Source organism: Plutella xylostella, chromosome 9 (assembly GCF_932276165.1).
Source record: "Plutella xylostella chromosome 9, ilPluXylo3.1, whole genome shotgun sequence".
In the NCBI taxonomy this organism is placed as follows: domain Eukaryota; kingdom Metazoa; phylum Arthropoda; class Insecta; order Lepidoptera; family Plutellidae; genus Plutella; species Plutella xylostella.
The window spans coordinates 3,925,630-3,938,165 of NC_063989.1; the positions used below are offsets into that span (position 1 = coordinate 3,925,630).

Sequence of the window (12,536 nt, forward strand, 5' to 3'; positions counted from 1 at the left end):
TAAATAGTGGGGGCTAGGTAAGAGTAGTGTCGCTTGGCAAAAGCATTTTTTGCCAACTATCAACTCTTCGTCTATACATACATTTGACGATCAATTATGAACATAGTCTGATTTCAACGAACGCACCATTGTTTTCACATTATCTTCAACACGATTTAACCTGTATTTATAAGTTAAATTTGTTAAAACATTTTCAACGTAAAAATTTCGAAGTATTTGACAAGCTGTCATCTTAGCTTTTTACTCATCGAACTCTATAAGTCATTGAAAAGTTAGTGTTGTTCGTAATCTGAAGTTATTTTTTATTTTTAATTTAATAAATTATTTTAATTTAATATTATTTGATTACAATAATATATTTTTTTCGAGAGCTTAATATAATTAACCAAAACGAAAAAAGGAAGAGGAAGAAATGAAAAAGCTAGATGGCATTTAAGACACGGCAAGCGATGACACAGTGGTTCCATTTATAATTACGGTCACCGGCGACACTTCTGATAGTGATGATGATGAAGACGAAGATTAAAATTTGTTTTACACTTTTTTTTTATATATAATCAGTTTTATTTTATAGTCTATGGCTTATATATTTAATCTAATTAGAACACTATGACATCACTATGGGCATAAACAATACGCTGTCAATGTCAGTCCGCCATATTTGTTTACATGATTGTTGGATTCTATTGCAAACGACTATAGAATAATATTTTATTAGAATGAGAAGTAATAAAATGGTTTTCATTAAGTATCATGAACCCATGTACTTAGTAGGTCTATGCATGTACCATAGTAAAGGTTTCAGCCCTACGAGATACGTTCAAAACATGGAATTTGCTATAGAAAATCCAAACATAAAACATTGAATTAAAGATTTCTCCAGAGCCGCGAGCACAGGATTCGAAACCTCCGTTTACGTTGCGTATCGTCAAATGTCACTGTCAAAATGTAAGGCAAATTTGTTAGTTCCAAAAGTGGTATTTGTTTTTTCCATATGTTTGTGTAGATTCGAAAATAGTGACGGTTGTCGATACTGTCTTTTTCCATATGTTTAGATTCGAAAATAAGATGCTATGCTCGCGGCTCAGATCAACTTATTTTGTTACCGAAACTTTTGTATAAAAATCGACCCGCCTTAATAGGTATTATCACTGTGTATTTCCGTTGTATATTGAAGTTGTTAGTGGTAGAGAAACTTCTTTATTGCATCAACCTATGTAAGATAATATTATATCTACCTATACAACCGTCTCTATATTTATGTATATTGTTAGGATTTGTGGTAATGTAATTAATGCACTAGTAATATTATTATAGAACATGTAGTTTACTTTAGGCTTCGGCTTTGGTTACGTTAATTAAGTATAAGTCAAAGTATGTATGACAATATTATGATCTCGATATAATAAGTTATGTGATATTTCAATGTTTGTTATTATATACCTAATCGTTAAAACAAAGTAAGTACTATTTATTAAAGTCAATGTACAACTCGCTGTTAAATAGTCATTTTAATTAACACATTTAGTTCAATATTCCTTATCTCAATCCAGTCGTTCCAGAGTGTTAGCGAGACTAACGAACTACAAACAGTGGATTTTTATTATTTTTATATAGGTAAGTACATAAAAACTATTATCAGAAGAGATATAATATGAAAGAAAATGAAATAGGGATTAAATTGAATTCATTTGCATTCATTTTAAACGCTACATTTTTTCTAATTGATTACCTCTGAATAGCAGTTAGGCATCATTAGAAGGCGCATACCAATTACACAGAAAGATTTCTTTCCAACTCATTAGTTAAATTAAAATACAGATAATATCAGGTTGTTCGGTTCAGTAATTGAATCGTTATACTTTTTAAAAGAAATCACAATATCTTTTACAGCTTTTCTCTGATACTTTCCATTAGCAAGTCGTCTACTGATTAACATGCAAGTACCTTACTTTTACGTTCATTACTAGTAATTAAAACGTCCAGACAATTTTCGCAACTCCTCTCCTCCTCCTGTCTATAGTCCGTTTTGCAGAATTACGTACCTTTACAGTACTTCATCACAGTATCAGGGTGATCCGCAATGGGGAACTCCCTGAGACAGAGCTTCAACAAGCACCGCTTCGACTTCGAGGCGCCCGTCATACACGTGCACGACTTTCACCCCCAAATACGCGTCCTTCTGTCTATGAACGGACTCTTCTTCAATAACAAGGATTCACTGTTAAGGTTTGTTACCATGAGGAAATCGTGTTTTGGCTACGTTTGAGCACGCTTAAGTCGGCAATTTTGGCATGTTATGTTTCGAGCCGAGATAGCTTACATGAAGCAAAAATCGTTAACATCATCATCATCATAGATATGATAGGTAGACGATTTCTTAAGTAATGTTTTTTTAAATATCACCTGTACTGCACCTGCTTCCTTCTATTGAAACCATTATTGTACACTAACTTTGTGACCGTGAAGATGCGAGTTACTCCGAAGTCTCGAAATAACCTTTGTGTATAAATATTCTTAAAGTTTAAACTGGTTGCACCAAAGCAGCCTCCTCTATGCATCATTTACATCCTACACCAATCCTTTCATCATGGTGGCGAAACCTATTAAAGCTTATTTGTTGATCTTCACTCCCTTCCACTAATCCAATCTCACACGCCCTAAGATAACAATCCAAAAAAGCTCTCATCCCAGCTGCAGCTGCTTCCAGATTCGTTCTCCCAGCCATCTGCATCTGCCTGAGCGTAGTGGCGACGACCCTGGAGCTCCTGGCCATGTGGCACGCACTACAGGAGCAAGACTCGGCGCTGTTCACCGAGGCCTTCGCCTACTGCGTCATTATAGGGGTGGTGCCCTTCCTGTATCTGTGCAACTTCATGAAGTCGGATAAGATCTATGCGCTGGTCGATGGCATGGATAAGGACTTTGTGACTATTAGTAAGCTGGGAGAGCCGTACAGGTAAGCTGATGGATGAGTTAGAAACTAGAGACCTGACCAAGTGTAGTGTGGGAAGTAAGGTGTGATGATGGCTGTGGCTAGAAAGGAACGCATTGATATGTATCTTGTATAGTGGTGTCAGGAGATAGGTCCAGCGAATACAGAGCGATTGTTTATATTTTTCTACCGATTTAAAAATAACGTTGAGATTATTTAAATTCTATACAATTAGTTGCTCAGTATGTGAAGTAGTACATAAGGTAGAGAGTCCATATTTCGCGGTATTCAAAATGGCGTCCTTATTTCGAGTTATATTTATTTTCATGATTATTACTCATTTTAATAGGTTTGGATACTCTAAAATTACATTTAATCGTTCATTATCTTTAACTGAAACTACTTGATGTAGTAAATATGTTTAAAATTGCCTAAAATTACTAAAAACTCATGTAATGTGCCGTGAGGGCGACGCCGCCATGTTTTTCATACAAACGCGATCCGGCTTACGTAAGGCCAGCCATATTTAATAATTGTGTTTTTTAATATTTATACGACGTTCAACTTTGTAAATAGTTTATATTTAGTTTATTATATTCTTATACTTACATTAAATTTAAATTTTAACTCTTTTTAAACTAATTTAACCCCTTTAAACTCAAAAACAAAATACCTCGGTATAATGGCCCGATTTTTATACGATGTTCCTAACTCCGAGGTACCCTCGGTATAAGGAAAAATACTATGTCATGATTTTTAGCTTATAACTTTACAAATAATAACATTTGAAGTATATGCTTGATTACATAATAATAATGATGAACGTGACAAGCTTATAACATAATTCGGTGGTACAAAATATCTTCTAGGAATCTTAATATGACACGATAATTGTTGACGCAAAAATCATGGTTACCTAGAAAACCTTAACTTAGTATGTATATTTAAAATGATAAAAAACAGTGTTATTTTATCGCTATTAACGTAAGTGATACATATTTTTACCAATATTTTATGCATGATTTGAGTAACATCATGTTGTTTCTAAATCGATAATTTGATAACTCGAAATATGGATTATTAAAATACTTGCTGAACCCCTAATATGGAGTATGACATTTTACATAGGTAGGTACCTCGGAAATCTGAATATGACTCTACATCACACCTTCGCAGTGTCATCCGATGCAGTCATCAAACCATAAAATCAAGATGAATTAGCGACTTTCTTCCTAAATTTAAAAGGGGTCTGGATAGATATGCCTGACTTTACGAAACTACTACTAGATACTACTTATTACTCTTTTTAAAAGAAGAAAGAAAGAAATTTGTAGACGTAAAACTTTATTTGGGTGAATAAAATAACACACACGGCGGTTGAGTTTTTATAACACTTATATACACAATTGCCTAATTTCATTTATGTATTTTATTTCCATTATCCTTCTACTTCGTGGTCTGATGGCCGTTGGAATAGTCTAATTGCGTAGGTACTTATATTCCGGACCAGCCACCACCCAGTTTTGTCAAACAACATGATACAAGGTGGGCCAAAAGTAATCACCCTATTGGAAGTTGCTCTTATTTGTGCAAATGGCCGTCTCTAGAAGAAATTAAGTACTTCAACACGAGTGCGAGAATATCTCGCCTGAAGTTCTCGCTGAAGTGATGAGAAATGCTATAAAACGAGCCCGTATGGCAATCAATTGTGAAGGCGCCTATACAATTGTAAAGGTTCAAATAAACATAATCAAAAACCAGAATCGAAGTTTTTCATTTAGAAAAAAAATGAGAGCCAAATAACATCGGATGACTTTTTTTGGTCCACCTTGTATTTCCACCATCTTTCATTTCCAGGTCCAATTTCCTAGCAGGCCAGCTAAACATCTGGAAGTGCGGCTACGCGTGGCTGATCTTCGTGATCTTCGTGGCGTCCATGTACATCCTGCTGTCGGTGGTGTCCATCCTGTACTACTGCCTGTTTGTGACTCATGATGAGGGCTCCCACCGGCCGCTGGTGTTCCCGGTGTGGCTGCCTCACGACGACCCGCACCGGTCGCCCAACTATGAGCTGTTTCTGGGATTGATGTATCTGATTATCATTGATTTTGCTACTACGTTTACGAGTAAGTACCTGATAGTATTTTAGATATAGAGATGTAATTATTATATTGCGTCCGAATGTTTTATAGTGTAACGGAAGTTAAACGATCACATTAGCGGAAGATCACACTTGAGAAAGTAACGAAAGAAGAGTCTACTGAACATGAATGTTTGTAATAATGGGTGGATGTTTATTACTATTTCGCAAAAGCTACCTAGCCAAGTTACTATTATTTACTATTATGTAGGAAGCTTTTACCGTAGATTAATTAATAAGCTTATTTTTATAAAAGAATTCCTTCGGGAAAACCTTTAAAGGCTAACTAGCTTTATTATAAAAGGATAACAAGGAATTCCAGTACTAAGGTTTGCAGCTTTACATCATTTTACACTTCAATAACCCTTCTCTTCTCAGCATACGTATACATCGTGTTCCACCTGCTGCTGCACTGCTACTTCCTCATCAACATGGTGATGATAGGGCTGGAGCACCTGTTCGATGACGTGGACGACGAGGTGGCAACCCTGGATAGTGAAGACGAGAGGTATAAGGAGGCCAAAGCGGTCTTCAAGCTTAGGATGAAGAATATTGTGGATTGGCACAATGCTGTGTTTACGTGAGTGTTGAGGAAATAATGTTCTATGATATTTAATCTTGCTTGTAAGATCATGTAGCCATAGTAATATCGCTTGGTATCACCAACTTGGTACACTGTATAATCATCATCATCAGCTAAAGCTGCCCACTGCTGGACATAGGCCTCTCACTACGATGCGATCTATTCCTGTATACTATCCTAACTAATATTATAAATGCGAAAGTAACTGTGTCTGTCTGTCTGTCTGTTACTCTTTCACGCCAAAACTGCTGAACGGATTTGAATGAAATTTGGTATACATATGGTATAGACCCTGGGAAAGAACATAGGGTACTTTTTATCCCGGAATTCCCACGGGAAAACTTTTTATGGTGAAGCGAAGCGCGCGGGAACAGCTAGTAATACATAAGTATAGGTAGTAATGTACTGTTCTTTTACACTTATTTCCAGATTTGCAAATGAAAAGTGTGATATTATCCGAGAGATATGTAATTAAATTATATAATGTAAATTCATTCAAACTTAACGCTAAGAGACTTTTAGAATTTTTAATAAATAATGCTAAGTCTTCTTTCAAAATAAACTTGGATCATTCATTTCCGAGTTAAAAACCCAGCAGCCAGCCAGATGCTTGGAATCACAGTTGGCGGGCGAAGTTCTATTGGAATTTCCTGTTTCAGGAGAGAGCACTTCTAGAGTCATTAAAATTAAATCTCAGCGGAGAGTGCGGCTTTATCTCCGTATTTCAGTTCGGGCTGTACTGCGCACTGCACTGTAGAGTGCGATTAGTGATTAGATTACAGACGTAGGAACAAAGCTGGATGATCCGTGCAAAATTTATGTTACTTCAAATGTATGGTGAATTTATAATGCTAGTGATTTCTGAAGTATCACATTCAGAAATAACGGATTTCGAATAAGAACCAATTAACGACATACTTACATTATTGAAATCCGCATGCAGCAGAAGTGAAAATTTCAGGATAACCGTTAGGATCACACCGTAAAGATCACAATCAGGCAAACTCCCCCGTTCAGCTACGACAGCTAGACGAACGTCCTTATACTGGTAGCAGGTAGTAATTGGATGATGGAGTCCTATTTCCAGCAAGGGTCCTGGCAATTGCGATGGAACCACATGGAACTTTAAATTTTAATTAACTTGGAATGAAAACTTCGATAACTTTTCAGTCTTATCTCAAACATCCTGGCGGTGTACGGCACGGTGATGGCGTACCAGGTCATCTTCAGCTCCATGGTCATGTGTCTCATGGCCTTCTACATATCTGTGGTGAGCTTTATTGTCGGTTTCAACGATGAGGTATCCTCATCAAGCCGCAGCATTCTTCATAGGACTCTCATATCCTGTCTTAAAATCAACTTCACTCCACTTACTTTACGAGTAGGTGAATTATTAGCGTACTCTGGTATATACTTAAAGAGTACTTACTCCATGTGCATGGAATATAGATTATATTTTGGATAAATTTTAAAAAATGTCTAAAATGTGTGAATCATATTAATTACAAAACCGCAAATTTAATAGATTGCCTCCACAACATTTTATGCTGAAATTTTGGCGTAATCAGGAAAACCACAGGGTGTTATTGTGGAATGTCACGATGTCACACGCCGAGCGCGCGCTCGATCAATGATGAAGCGATAAGCGATTTAATCAACCTTACATTTATGTAGCTTAAAATTCCTAAAAGCAACACTTTTAAAATTCAACACTGTCACATATAGTACCTAACAATTTAACTAATAGGTTTCCAATTTATCATAACATAAATAAGTATATAAACTTTTTGAAAGCTTTGGGAAACTGCTTAGCTTAGGCTTTAATTTCACAAATCTGTTCATTTGTGCAGTTACTGCCATTTACATAGTTGCTAACCAAAGCACATGTGGCCAAATAAACGGCAATATGTGGCAAGCGCAATAATCACCGGTATCCGTATTATGCAGTTACTGAATTTAGCTCGTGACCTGCTTTGCTTACACCTACAATATTTTATAAACTTGCGCTGCTAAGTAGTACGGGGTACTATGCTGAAATAATTAAGTTGTATCTACAAACCTTGCGACTTTATGTTGATATCGCTTATTATTCTTTGCATATTAATTACAAAAAAGACCGGAGCTGGTCTAGAATAATATACATAATTATGTCTCTATGGTGAAAGAATTGGTCAGTCACTGAATGCCCAGGGTCCGCACGGCGGCGGCGCCGCTGCCTGCCTGTAGTAGGAACTAACTCCCTCATGTATAATTCCGTAATTCCTCAAGTTTCCATTGCTTCTCTCGTAGCAACTGGAGCAAGGCAACGTGGACATCTGCATCACGCTGCTGTGTGTGGGCGCGCTGCTGCAGCTGTGGATCCCCTGCTACCTGAGCTCACTGCTGCGCTCTAAGGTACCAAATACATCAGATTGCAGTTAGAAATTTTCAAAACTAATACCACCCTGTAAGTGAATAAGTTTGCACTTTTCATTTTCAAATTTTCAAACATCGAGTCCGCCTTGTTCTATAGTTTCAAAAAGTGTAAAATATTATTCTAACCCAAAGTAAGGATTCTTTGACACCAATCGAAAGACACCAAGACGTGTTTTCAAATTCTGACGCGACCGGTCCGTATAACTTCCGTGATAGTGTGTTACTATATACTACGGCCTATGCGTTATAGCTCATTATCAGCCGTAACTGCTCTTCTTCATAATCTTCAGTGAAGGTGCTTTTTTTCTTAATCTTCATTAAAAGTCGTCTTCATTCCCGGTCCAGGGCTACGAGGTGTGCGAGTCAGCGTTCTACTCAGGCTGGCACCACGCGGGGCTATCACGGCTGGTACACGCCGACCTGCGGCTCGTCATGCTGCGCGCGCAGAAGCCCGTCACCATCCAGGTCACCATGCTGCCCGTGCTGGGCCTCGAGACCTTCTCCTCGGTACGTGTAGCTACTACTAGTTACTAGTTATTGTTCTGAGGTTCTGCTCGAGCTGGCACCGCGCGGGGCCCGTCACCATCCAGGTCACCATGCTGCCCGTGCTGGGCCTCGAGACCTTCTCTTCGGTGCGTGTAGCTACTACTAGTTCTTCTTCTTCTTCTAATGCCGTCTCCTAGCGAAGGTTGGCAATCATCCTACTGATTTTCGTCTTGGAGGCCGCCGCACGGAAGAATTCTTCAGTGCTCAGCTGGAACTACTGGCGTACATTTTGCAGGCATGATTTCTTCATACTACTAGTTACTAGATATTATTCTGAGGTTCTACGGGCTGGCACCGCGCGGGGCTGGCGCGGCTAGGTAGGTACAGTCTGTTCCTTAAGTAGTTATACACTTTTGTATCTTGACCGTGTCAAACTGCATGTTCATTCGGTAAAATTTAAGGATGGTACAGCCGCCCTGTTCGTTTGACAAGTGTGTACTTATGAAGCTGACCGTACACATGTATAAGGATGAGAGGATTTAAAAACGCATGGTGAACCTACTAATGAAGTATAAACTCAATTCTAAATCGTATAGGAATCGAAGTCATGTTATTTATAGGACATATCATTTTCTTTTTCAGATCCTGAGCACAGCCTATTCATATTTTAACATGCTTCGTCAAACGTCGGAATAATTAGGTAGGTAATCAAATCGTCTGGTATACATACAGGGTTATTGGTAAGTAGACCGGATCCTTTCAGGAGGTGATAGAGGAAGGCATTTCCAGTCGATTGAACCCAATAATGCATTATCCTAAACTTAACCATTTCTAAGATATTTAATATTTAAGGTTTTTTAATTTTTTTGCCAAAATTTTATGCTTAAAACCAAAAATAAAAAAAAAACAATCATATTTCAATAATTTTTTTGGTTGTTTTGCATAAGTAACACCTTAATAAAGGAATTAAAATAATCAAATGTGCATTATTCGACTTAAATTAGACATAATACCTCAAAATAGTTAAACATTTTGAAAAAATATTCAAAACGCAAAAACTAATAAATTAAATTAAAAAAGATTTTCATATGACATTTTTTTGTGCACTTTAGCTTAAAAACAAGGTCAACTAATAAGCTTTCAAACAAGATAATTGAATACCAAATCGATTAAGGTATCACCAAGATATGGCCAAAACAACCAGCACAGACGGACAAAATTCAACAGGAAAACTAACAAAATTAGCCCAATTTAAAGGTAATAAAAAACCGGCCAAGTGCGAGTCGGGCTCGCGCACAAAGGGTTCCGTAGCAGCAAATATAATTTACAGTTAAATCAACCTATCTCAAAAACTATAAGAGATACTTTGATCAAACCAAAAATCGTTGAAAGAGTTAATTAGCATGCATCACCTCTATTTTTTTTAGAATTTTATACCCCGTAGTTATAAAAATAGAGGGGGGGGGACATACTTTTTACGAATTTGAGAGCTGATATCTCAAAAACCGTTCACTTTAAGAAAAATGTTTTTTAGAAAACTTTATATCATTTTAAAAGACCTTTCCATTGATACCCCACACGGGTATGTACATCGAAAAAAAAAATTTCATCCCTCAGTTACATGTATGGGGGGCCCCACCCCCAATTCTTTTTTTTACTATTTAGTGTCATATTTTTGTAGCGGTTCATACAGCACATATTCCCATCAAATTTCATCACTGTAGTACTTATAGTTTCCGAGTAAATCGGCTGTGACAGACGGACAGACGGACAGACGGACAGACGGACATGACGAAACTATAAGGGTTCCGTTTTTGCCATTTTGGCTACGGAACCCTAAAAAGTGTGATTGTTTTCAGTCCTGTTGACTTTAGTATGGAAACCCCTGCTGAGTTTTCTCCGCTTTCTCTGGTTGTTTTGGCCATATCTTGGTGATACCTTAATCGATTTGGTATTCAATTATCTTGTTTGAAAGCTTATTAGTTAACCATGTTTTTAAGCTGAAGTGCACAAAAAAATGTCATATGAAAATCTTTTTTAATTTAATTTATTTGTTTTTGCTTTTTGAAAAAATTTTCAAAATGTTTAACTATTTTGAGGTATTATGTCTAATTTAAGTCGAATAATGCACATTTGATTATTTTAATTCCTTTATTAAGGTGTTACTTATGCAAAACAACCAAAAAAATTATTGAAATATGATTGTTTTTTTTTTATTTTTGGTTTTAAGCATAAAATTTTGGCAAAAAAATTAAAAAACCTTAAATATTAAATATCTTAGAAATGGTTAAGTTTAGGATAATGCATTATTGGGTTCAATCGACTGGAAATGCCTTCCTCTATCACCTCCTGAAAGGATCCGGTCTACTTACCAATAACCCTGTATATGTGATTATATCGAATCGTGAGGTCTATTCCCCAAGTCTGGGTTGTTCTATGGGTCTATTACATGGTATATTGGATGAATAAAAAAGCAATCGTATGATCTTTTCTTGCTGTAGATAGTGCTAAAATTATAACGTTATCGTAAAAACTGTCATGGTTATATCAGTATTATATCAATGATGTTGCATAGCTAATTTTAGAATGAATGATAAAGTATATTTTAGTTGCTGTTACGTAGGCAACAGAGTTCTCAGTTCATCTCGAAGTAGATTTTAAAATATACCTAATAATGCTCCAGCAATCTTGTCTGCTTTATATATTAATAAAATATTTAAACTATTACACACTATTTTGAATGGAAATCCAGAAATTTTGTGTAACTATTTTCACTTTATCGCTAGATATGCACGTGTGTTCCTACCGAAATAGACGGTATTCATTAGCGCCCAATAGCAAAGCTGATTGGATCAATACGGGGTGCAGGAACGTACGTCATTCCACGGAACTGTTCTATTCTATCTCTCATTCAGTTCATGTGGCTGCTATTTCACACACGTGATGCATTTGCAGTACTAACTTGTGTAACAAAGTTTAATAAAACAAAAAAGTGAACTCAATAATTTATTGTAAGTATTTGGCTTGGCAGTATTAAAGGCAGTGTTAATTCATTACAATTATTAAACCTATTTATGGAATTTATCTTGATACAATGTTAATGTTAATACTAATTACAAATTCCTTCAAATATTACTAGAAAATTCTACAAACGGCTATTCTACGACGAAAGTTACGTCTACTACTATTGACTTAACGAGTAATACTGATAAAATTAAAAACATTACCCTCCTCCTTCGGCAGTCGGGTAAAAATGACCGGCAAAATAGCGCGGCTCTTATAAAATTATTCTAAATCATACAAAAAATATCAAAAGTATACAGTTATTAATTAACGTTTGCATACACACATACTTCTACAACTTTCTTTTCAGCAGCATACTGTGATCATATCGACAACGCACCACTGCCGCCACCAAAGATATCAACCATCGAAACCAACCTCTTTCACCCTCCACCTCAAGTGCCTGCGACATCCCGGCAAGTCCTCCCGCAATGTTTCCTGAAGTAAGCAATCTTGCAGTACCCTCTAAGGAGTTCGGGCATGACGAGGTCACAGGCCCGGATGGTGTTGTCTGTGGGCGGTTGTCTGTGGCGGTGGCAGCGGTGGCGCAGGCGGCAGCGGCGGCGGCGCGCGGGGGGGCGCGGCCCGCACAGCGCCTCGTGTGGCGCCGGACACACCACCCGCTGCGTCTGCACTCCTGGTCCACAGGTGGCGGAACACTGAAATGGTGAAGGAATATTTTTATGAATGTAGTAGGTGGGTAGGTATGTTTTATGCGCAAGAGGAGCTACGATGGAGGACGTCACTTTCATGATACTCGATCGTAACGTAAAAGGATCGCCTCTTTTTCTTCTGTCAACCACATCATGTTTTTAACCAGTCGAACGCGACTTCGATATATTTAGACAAAATAGGTTGGTCAAAGTTTCTTTAACCTGATCTTTCCACGGCTCCTAGTAGGTATCTCCAGCGCG

At 37.3% G+C, this 12,536-nt stretch overlaps 2 protein-coding genes across 4 annotated transcripts in view; one reads left to right on the forward strand and one right to left on the reverse strand.

Annotated features, from left to right (window-relative positions):
• Positions 1-2,065: 2,065 nt before the first annotated feature.
• Positions 2,066-11,978, forward strand: LOC105382150 (odorant receptor 4-like). Of its 3 annotated transcripts, XM_048623012.1 has the most exons (9): positions 2,066-2,229; positions 2,711-2,959; positions 4,793-5,061; positions 5,454-5,655; positions 6,829-6,928; positions 7,948-8,052; positions 8,419-8,580; positions 9,202-9,286; positions 10,943-11,286. In XM_048623012.1, the coding sequence occupies exons 1-8, from the start codon at positions 2,084-2,086 to the stop codon at positions 9,253-9,255; spliced, it is 1,287 nt and encodes a 428-aa protein (XP_048478969.1). In that variant the 5' UTR covers positions 2,066-2,083; the 3' UTR covers positions 9,256-9,286; positions 10,943-11,286. The 3 variants fall into 3 exon arrangements, with proteins under 3 accessions (XP_048478969.1, XP_037963454.2, XP_037963458.2); XM_038107526.2 differs by lacking the exons at positions 2,066-2,229; positions 10,943-11,286 and adding an exon at positions 11,933-11,978 and having other exon boundaries at positions 9,202-9,259; XM_038107530.2 differs by lacking the exons at positions 2,066-2,229; positions 10,943-11,286 and adding an exon at positions 11,936-11,969 and having other exon boundaries at positions 9,202-9,259.
• The window catches only part of LOC125488965 (A disintegrin and metalloproteinase with thrombospondin motifs 3-like), a 30,703-nt gene continuing 29,721 nt past the window's right edge, over positions 11,555-12,536 (reverse strand). Inside the window, exon 9 of the mRNA XM_048623084.1 lies at positions 11,555-12,281. Within this exon, the coding sequence (XP_048479041.1) occupies positions 12,018-12,281 (264 nt within the window). The 3' untranslated portion in view covers positions 11,555-12,017. The remainder of the gene's footprint in view (positions 12,282-12,536) is intronic.